The following is a 10,117-nucleotide window of genomic DNA, read 5'->3' as shown; positions in this document are numbered from 1 at the left end:
GCAGCTGCATGCATCAGTGCAAGATAGAGAGTCTTTCTATACATGTTTTAATATATGTTGATTTGTGCGTGTACGGATACTAAGTATTATTGTATTTTCTACTTCTGAACCGTAACTCCGCGGCGGTAAGCGATTAATTAATTTTTAAAAACCGCGCGTTGGAAATAACGATTGGACTGATAACGATCAGCGCTGAAGTGCTGAAGCGGTGAAGTGCATAACGAAGCGGTGAATGGACGAAGTGATGAAAGTTGAAACGGTGAAACAGTGAACCGTTTTCACCGCTATTCTACTTCTAAAGTGTGATGAAGCGGTACAGAGCAATAATGAGTATACGTAGCGGTGAAGCGAAGCTGTGTGAAGCAGCAGTAAAGGCGTAGACTGTTTTCACTACATTTCTTCTTTCCCAAAGTGATGAAGCTAGTAGGCCGGATACACGGACCATGCAGGATGCTGGTACGATCATTTGCGTAAAATCGCCGCCGTTACGTCGGCGACTTCTCTTTATTGTTATCTTTATCGTCATTGAAGTTGAGCGCAGAGTTTATTCTTATTAATTCTAATCTGCGATCCAATAGTCACATTGGTCGTCAGTGAATTTGCCATAATATGATATGATACTCTTCCGTACTCTTGTTTGCTTAAGTTAATTTGATATGGTATTGTTTAATTTAAATAAGAGTTATTACAGGGCATCTTGTTTTCATGTACTTAAGTGTGTACGTGTGCTCTAGCGTTCGAAAATTAGAGGCAAATCTTCTGACGAATGCAGCGTGGTATGTACACATGCTATACATCCAAACGTTATCAGGGATCTGCATGATGTTTAATTCTGAGATCCTGCAGATCTGTGGTGAATTTCAGATGTATATAGCTAAATTTTAGCACATATGTGGCACGCACCAATTTATAGCACCCGTTCTGGGGTCACAGTGATTCCAATGTGACTCCCATAGTTTGCATGACTCCCTTAGATGCATGTCGATTTGCGATGCAAAAATATATCATGTGCACCTTCAGACTGCGTTAGTCAGAAGATCTGCCTCTAATTAATAGTGATCATGGCGAGGGGTATGTTCTCGTTCTTAATCTTGTTATAATGTTATTGACGTCTTTTTGTCTTTTTACCTTAATTACTATATATAGTAATCTATAATTCTACCCGCTGCGATTCAAGAGCCTAATTAGCGGTAATGTACTAAAACAAATCACAAAGTTTTCTGATGCTAAACGTTTCTGTGATGTACGGTACAACTATATATTACCCAGTAATTAATGATGAATGCCATTATGGGGGGTGCCACACAGATTGTTAGAGTAGTGTGGCTGTTACACGTGCTTTATTCCTGTAGAATGAAAAAGCAGAAAGTTGCAGTGTTTGGCTCCAGGTGATTACTTTTTCTTATTAATAAATGCAAAGTTGATTGTACTGAATGGGAGAATCTTTAATTTGTAGTCGTCCTCTAGTAGCTTTCTCGTTGATTGAAGCTGTGGTATTTCAACGGATGTACTTGAGAAGCTTGGATCATGTAAGTCGTCGTTCCTAATTAAGTACTAGGAGTTCTGTTTGAACTGGTTTTTGCAGAGAATGAACCGCCTTATACTAAGTGACAAGCACAACGAAGCAAATTTGAATAAATTGAAACTTATTCATGGTGAACTTCTGAAATTTCGTTCAAAGTTCAGTTCTACTCCTCTCAGTACGACAACAGCTGGAAAACAGCAGGCGAGGACGCAAGGTTACGCTAGAGTGTACAATAATGTGTTAATTAATTCGTACTACACTTATAGTTTCAGCTGTGGGGAACTGTGGTTGGTCTCCACGAAATGGCCGCCAATCTTCTTGAAACAACCAAAGATCTTCACGACTACTACAACGATATAGCTCAACGAGCCAGTCAGAGAAAGTTAGTAATACTTATACTCCTAGTTTTTATATGGGTTTTTTTGAAGTGTCAATCGTAATTAATTAATATCATTTATTGCTGTTATTATTCATTTTAGACTTGACATGCTCGCCGTCGTTCTTGGCTTTCTCGGTGTTGCGCAGTTGTTGTCTGACATTTTCTGGGCTTGGAACCAGCCAGACGAGAAGGACGATAAGAACTTATTGGTACCCTTCACTGTCAGTGGTGGTCTGTTGGTGGTGGCTATCATCTTCTTACTGCTAACTCGACAGCGCTAGTATAGTTCTTCGATGTCATTCTTCTTCTTACTTTTGTCGACACAATGTTACCAATTTTTCGTAGCTAGTTGATTTACGCTGCGCTTTGTGTTCATTCGTTTTTTTAAATTTGAGTTTTCTATAGTGGAATACACGGCTATGTGTTGTTATTATCTATACCAGACCTGTCAACCTAGCAGTGTCAAAATGCGTGAGTTTGTAGTAAAAAATGCGGGAGAATGCGGGAGCTTATTTTTTAACACGCCTACAATAGCATTAATATCAATAAAGTTATCGTAATAAGCAGTAAAAAATATATATATAATATCTAATCATCAAAATTTAAGTATTTGCATGCCCAGTTGGAGTAGAAGCCATTATTAATTTAATTATAGTTCAACAAATGTATAACAGATTGATTAATGTGCCTAATTAGCAACACACAACATCAACACCAGTTACTAAATACAAAACTTGTACTGTACGTACTACTGCCTGTTATAAAAATCTTAGAACAAAGTACATGCACATTCTCGTGGCTAGTTGGGATGTTCTGGATTCTATTTTCTTGTGGCCTTCTTCGATCGCTTTTCCAGCAATACATATGGTAATCAGGTAGCCAGCCCCTCCCCCTTTGCCACTTCTGACCGACTCTTCCTTCGATGTCGGTACATGTATTTTGACCAAGTATGTTATGAAAGAGCCGAATGAAGAGAGGGGCTGGCACATAGAAATTGATATTGGGATATCAAGTATGTACGTACACATGCATGTTCTAAAACAGTAGGGTACAGGTACAGTACTGTGCACAGAACAGGCACGCCCATCATTTTGGTCACACCCACCAATGGTCAGAATGATTTGATGCCAAATGCGAGTAGGCGGGAGAAGGGTCCCAAATGCGGGAGAGTTGGCAGCTCTGCTATACAGTTCACTCTTTGTGACTAATTAGTCTAGCTAGAGAGGACAAGTAAGCATGAAGGTGTTGTCTAGAGTCGCTGCTGCGGTAGCATGATGTCGCATTGTGCTTCGAAGGGTACAGTGCACGGAGCAACCACGTAGCCTATCTTTCAAAAGTACCCGGATAATGCCAAAGCGCGAAAACGATCGGTTGTCTTGACTTTATAGCTGTTATCGAATGTGAATGCTCACGTTGGGTTACTTGCATTGCCATGGCAAGATTTCACGACAAGGATCTCTTTAGGTGTTCGACATTCTCTTCCCGACGTAAGAACGTTTAGCTACAGGTACACTAGAGTAAATGACATTTACTCTAGTTATGTGCTTGTACAACGTTTACTGACTGCAAAAAATTGTACACGGAGCAATGAGTGCGGGTCACCCTAGGCATCTCAAAAGCCTAAGTCCCGCCTACTACCATCAGCCCCGCCTGCTGTGTCACAAAGGCTGACCCGAGTCGACGAAACTCGAATTTCATGCAACCGATAGACACCCTCAAGAGCAACGGTTTGGTGCTGCTCTTGCAAAGTGAAAAGAAAAACATCAATGCAATAGCATGAGGGAAACAAATTGCCTTCTAGCGATGGAGCTAAATGCACAGGAGGTTCAGAAGTTGGCCCAGGTGTAGCGTGTTGAGATTGTCACCGTGCTGAGATTGTATTTTACAGTCTGCGCATGCTCAGTTACTATTTGCGCGCGTAAGTCTACATCCGGCGTGCTGAGATTGTTCACACATTTAGGTATCATTATATTAAGGGTTTTTTGTTTCTTGGATAGACAATAGCTGTGTAGACTCACTTGTGAAGACCATGGATGATCTGAAACAAAGAAATTGCAACTAGGGAAGACAGACTTTGTCGTGTCTCTGCAGAGAGAGATGCTAGAATTTTGTAACTTATCCCCTGACACAAAGCTTTCCACCAGGATTAGCAAAAAATAGAATTAGAAACGTCAACAACCTGGCCAAGACTCACCATTGGGATGTCAAAGGTAGAAGAGATTTATTTGTACACATGTGCATGCATGTATAGTTATTATGTCTAAATTATATTTTCAATTGTATAAACTTGTATGTAATTAATAAATAAAAAAATTTTATAATAATAAAATTATACATGTGTCGTGCTCAACCAGATCAGTCTGGTTTGTAAAGTCTATTACAAGTACCGGAAGCAAACCCTGCTTCAGAAGTACTTAGACCATCACGGCTGTCTAGAAAGAAGACATGATATAGATAATTGTATATACAGATTATGTAGTACATAATTATTCTTAACAACTAAATTATTTTCTTCCACCCAGTGCTTTTTACATTGTTGTAACATATTAAAAATAGTTAATTAATATATAACTAACAATAATAACTATAGATTTCTCGATAAAACTCTAAATTTGTTTCACGCATCCGCACAAGTCAGCAATTTCAGCACACTTGTATTGCGTGATGAAAACGTCAGTTCTATTTTACGCAAACGCAAACAATCTCGGCACGGTGACAATCTCAGCACGCGACACCGGACCAGCAAGGTGCAAAACCATCTAGACAAAAATCGTCTTCCTTTACCTAAAACGAAAATAAATGGCCTTCAAACAATCAACGCACACCTGAAGGCCTGAAGATTCAAACAAAAGCGTCCGTACTTCGTAGCGAATGTACTTAATGCACATCGTGCATTTGAAAATCATCCATTTCCGCCCGTTTCATCATCCTCTCCTGTGCAAAAGAAATCGCGAGATCAACGCAAACTGCTGTTAGCAATCGACTAGGATACACTGCATCCTATGCTGATCGAAACAGGATAGCTGGTCATCTCGTTTCCTGGGACGAAATTCACGAAGTGAGGCGCCATAGCGGTGACAGCATCAAAGAGCGTCCACTTCCGTCCCTCTCCTACGAAAACTCGTCCTCTAGCTGTTGCATCCTACCTATCGTTGAATTTATGCTCCAAACCTTCTTTTCACTACACGTTGCGACAATGGAGAAGAAAAAGCTCTGGTGGCTACACGGATTAGCAGTAAAGTAGTTGACATATCAAGCACCCGAATACGGGACATTTAACACAACGAGACGCAGGTAATCCGGGTCTTGTTTTGAAAGATAACGCGCGGGCTGTTTCCGTAGACTGGTAAAGATATGTGACATCTAGAAAGTGAAAGTGAAGTGTCTAGATGAAGGTAAGTGTCAGAAATGTGACACCCTGCTCAGAGTAGTAAGTAGGTGTGTTCACACTATGGTTTGGTTTGCAGACCATGGTGTGTTAGGTTTTGATTTGCGTGATACGAACCATACTGATACTCTCGTAGCTATGCGCCAGACAGACTCTACTCTCGTTACTAGGCGCTAAACAGCTAGGAATGTTCTGATAGCTCCAAACCAGACTCAAATGAAGAAGCACTTGAAGTGCAAACCCTCAACCGGTATGCACCTTGAAGGTAAATTAGTCGCGCTATGACAAAATCGTATGACAGAATGGTATGATGTGGGTAATAAATAAGAAGCATTATTGAAATGGCAAAGGTCGACCTTGAGGTAAGCCACGTGACTGGCTGCTACCGTGTACAACGGGTAGCTACGCAGTCCGTCAGCCAACGTTCCGTAGGACATCGCTTCTATTTTTACAACCTTTGCTCGTCGGTTCTTTGTGCAGGTGATTGTTTGTGCAGCTTTTGAGGTCGTAACTATGGCTAGTTTTAGGCGTGGCATAGGTATCAGAGCCAAACCAAATTAAATGTGGAAACGTTACAAATGCAGCTAGATTAGCTAGGCGTTGTTTCTAGATGCATGTTACAAATATAGTTGTTTCCAAATGATGGAACAAGCCAAATGTTACAAGTCGGAGAGCCTCGACGCTAGGCCGGCTGGCAATCTTCGCCTTACGTGATAAAGTAACGGGCGTGATCATTGTTCTGTTTGTTGGTGGGAAACCTAGGTTACAAATGGAGACCAAACAAGCAGCTCACCACCGATTTTCCAGCTCACAAGAATGTAAATGTCTCGTTCTTTGTGCAGCTTCTCTAGGCATCTTGTTGTTTGTGCGGCTTCTCTAGCTAGACGTCGCCTACTGTTGTAATGAGGTGACCCCAGAGCTAAACAAAACATCAATGCGGGAAAACATGCACGTGCACATGTAGATTAGCTAGGCATCTGTTCGCTCTGACTTTGGATACCGTAAAACAGAAATGAATAGAGACGCCTAGCGTACTTACAGGTCGGCCGAGCCGCTTTGTCCCACAAACAGACGCTGTCATGGACAATGCACGTTCTCCTTCGCAAATTCCCGTCAAACGGCAAATTTCTGTTGAAGACGACACTAGTGATCGTTGCAACAACACCACGGCCGCTCAGCCACGCACACCCAAAATTCAAACTGGCAGACTGCAGAACCACTATGAAGAAACACTGTGGAACAAGCAAAATGTTACAAGTCAGGTACAGCTACACACCTCGCCATGGTTGTTGTTGGGGAAACATACACGTACAAATGTATGTGCTAAACCCCTAGAGCAAAGGACTAAACACCATGTACAGGACGGACGCCCGATGGCCGAATTCTCGTTAGCAGCTACCAAACAAAGCGAGGTGGAGCCTCATGATGACATCACGTTCGTCTATTGGTCAGTAATGACACCACTTCTCGTCTATTGGTCGAAATAACTTCATTTGCATCTCCGCTACCAACCATATATACGGTCGATGGGTCGTACGGTCGATGGGTCGTACGATCATTGAACGACTACTATACCCTCCACCCGGAAATCCGGGCCTTGGGTACTAACCGCAAACCTACCTTCGCAAGTGCGGTTTGCAAACCCATCGCAAACCTAGCCTCGACACTAGGCTTTCCTTTGCTTTCAGTGGTCCTTCCACGCGAGGATAGCAACGGGGCGGTATCCCGTGATGTTGCACCCGTAAAGCAAAATTCGCAAAGGGAGGCCTAGTAACTCTTTATGTCATTAGACAACAGTAAACTTAACTCATTATGTCATTAGGAAAACCCATCCTTTGTCGGTTTGTTTCATAATGCTAAAGACTTGAAAAAGAGATCAGGTGTGTTTTCGTTTACAGCAGTAGGTGGTGTAGGTCCTGTGCATCTTTTATTCTGGATCCTTCGTGCAGGTCCTATGCCGTCATACTAAAGGTGTTGGAACGGAAAGGCGCGAAATGCAGTCAGTAACTATGCATGCTGGCCTTTGCGATGCTGCTTACTGTCTAGTTAGCATAGAGAAACGAGGGCAAAGATTGTACGGGCATGTCGCGCGCAAAAAGACAACGCGCAGACTCTGTCCTCTCTTGTTGTTGACTAGAAGACTACGCAATAGCGATTAGGCTAATGTACGCTTTTGTCTTAGACTATTATCGCGCTCCCGGAATCGATCAAACTACGCGTGAAATTTCTACGTGGCTGATGTCAGCCTGAAGCTACTCCAGAACAATCGCTGCACGCGACTAAAAGCAGAGGCGTCGCTGGACGTCCAAATTGGGGGGCCAGCGCTAGGATTATCGCCACGCTGGAAGAGCAAGGCTTCTTATCGTGCCCCGCGTTCGAGAGTGCTAATCATTCAACTAAACTGGCCTCGTGTGTGTGTGTGTGTGTGTGTGTGTGTGTGTGTGTGTGTGCGTGCGTGCGTGCGTGCGCGCGCGCGCGTGTGTATCACAATACACAGAGAAGCAACATTGGTAGATACAGAGGGATGAGTTGTCATATTCATGATAATGTATTTAATTGGGTTACACTAAAGGCATACGCTGGTCAGTAATATCAGCAAATTGCAACACTAAGTCCTCGACGTTGGCTTCTAGATCTGCTGTAAGTTCCTTTTCAAAAGACATGAGTGCTAGTGAGCGGAGCCGATCATCCGACATTCGAGTTCTTAGCCAAGTTTTCAGTCTTTTCAGTGCAGAGAACGATCTCTCAGCTGAACCACCAATCTGGCTTCCCTGCGTAGACAACCTTGAACTTGACGCAACACCAGCAGGAGTAGAACGGCGTCTAGCAAGAAAGACATATTCCGAAACTGACTGAATCATCACCATACGGAAAGAAACTACTTCATGAAGCTGGTTAACAGCTTTTGACCCTTCCGTTTCTCCGCTGCCTTTCCGGGTTCCGAAGACATGACTACTGCGTAACGCACGCTAAATTTTGTACGGAACTTCGAGGCATTGTACGATATGAAATAAAACCTACATGTCTAACACATTTTGTAACAGTTCCATTTCAGTGGAATGCGGAGTTAGCTACTACGCAGTAACATATCACTAGACATTGTCAATTGTCTAGACGGCCACGCCTACTAATATTGGGGGGCCATGGCCCACCCAGGCCCCTATTGAGCGACGCCTCTGCTAAAAGAGATACCTTCACTCTCCGCGATGTACTGAAACTGTTTGCAACCTACAAACGCGCCCAAACGATATTCTTCGGTCGGTACGCGTCTGGCGCACAAGCTGTTGTAGCACACTAAATGACCTGTGAGGTGGGCGATTGTGTACTGATCTCCGCATGTTTCAGAGGAAATAATCAGGCAGTAACTCAAATGTGATTTACAGTCGACCAATCATTATTTGCGAAATAGGTCAGGTGACAAACTAGTTTGTCACGTGACATAAAGAGTTACTAGTAAGGAGACAACATCACGTGATACCGCCCCGTTGCTATCCTCAGGACCACCGAAAGCAAAGGAAGGCCTAGTGTCGAGGCTATCGCAAACCAGCATTCCATGGGGCAGGTGCAACGTTTAACACTAACTCAATTATGATAACAAGCTCAAACCAGGCTCGCAAACCATATATAGTGTGAACACACCTACTATGTATCTTTCGATAGTTTTTACAATCTTGATTGTGAGTTGAGATAACCACGTCTAGACTTCGCGCTCCTTTCTGCCCATATTTGATTTTCAGAACTGCGCGTAATGGGCTTCTTTGGTGCTAGATGTGTAGGCGTCGCCACGCGGTGTCATTGACGTATCGAAATTAGGCACAAATTCATTAACCCACAATTATTTCTTATTCAATCATGGGTGTTCGATTACGTAATTAAGTGCAGGTTGTTTGCGTAGATGATACTCGAGGTGCCATGCGTGATCTGATATAGTTTATCATACCGAGAACAGTTGCTCATGTAACAATAGCAAGGGTCATCAGATATGTGTTGCTGCAAGCCAATGACCTAGCTCGTATACACTAATATAGGTAAGCGAGTCTAGTCTTGATCATATTACTGCTGTGATGGTGAGTCTAGCAAATCGGTTTTGTAGCAGATCTCCGGGATTCTCCCAACTCTACCTAGACCAGCCATTTTGTAGACATAATGCAATTTGTGATCTGACGGCGGCCTTTTACGCGAAGGTTACATTTCATTTCAGATTCGCGAATTACGTAATTAAGTAGCGTTGTCGTCCTCTCAAGCGCAGCGACGCAGATCGAGTAACGGTAATGGTTGGCATTTCATTAAATACAAGGTACAGATTGAACGTCAATTCAGCTAGTGTTTGGGATATACAACGAGCTCGAGGAGACGTGAGAATGAAATCTGCGAGTTTTAGAAGAAATTTACCGTGTTGACCGAATATGGCTATACGTTGCTTTGTCCAAGACGTGCTTGCCCACAACCTATTTCTCTCAACATGGCGTCTAAGCTTTCTTCTCGGTAGTCGATTGTGACAGTGTGTGAGAGTATTACTATATTGTGACCGTACTTTCAGCCAACAGAAAATTTGTTTAGAACTCAATCTAGCAATTTGCAATTTTATGACACAAAGCGACCACAAGCTTCCTCTAAAATACAAAGGTTCCGCGCATTGATGAAAAAGTGATAATTTATCTAGGTTAAAAGCTAAGGAAGCGCTTGTAATACAGTGTAGGTTCTACAAATTTGTTTTGTGTTTTACCAGAATAAATACTACTATAGTGTCATCTCGACGTCTGACTCAAAGTGCTGATTTATGACAATCCCGTCGCGACATAGTCATCTATTGTCAGATCAATTG

General features: G+C 42.7%; 1 protein-coding gene across 1 annotated transcript; it reads left to right on the top strand.

The window, feature by feature from the left end:
- The first annotated feature begins 602 nt into the window (after nt 1-602).
- On the top strand, nt 603-2,360 carry LOC134196497 (uncharacterized). Its single transcript, XM_062665641.1, has 5 exons — nt 603-1,388; nt 1,457-1,529; nt 1,586-1,726; nt 1,792-1,907; nt 2,005-2,360. The coding sequence occupies exons 1-5, from the start codon at nt 1,276-1,278 to the stop codon at nt 2,183-2,185; spliced, it is 624 nt and encodes a 207-aa protein (XP_062521625.1). The 5' UTR covers nt 603-1,275; the 3' UTR covers nt 2,186-2,360.
- The last annotated feature ends 7,757 nt before the right edge of the window (nt 2,361-10,117 follow it).

The sequence above is a fragment of the Corticium candelabrum genome, chromosome 21 (genome assembly GCF_963422355.1).
Source record: "Corticium candelabrum chromosome 21, ooCorCand1.1, whole genome shotgun sequence".
Taxonomy (NCBI): Eukaryota; Metazoa; Porifera; class Homoscleromorpha; order Homosclerophorida; family Plakinidae; genus Corticium; species Corticium candelabrum.
Note: the sequence above shows the minus strand (reverse complement) of the source record. Positions and strands in the feature narration are given on the sequence as shown.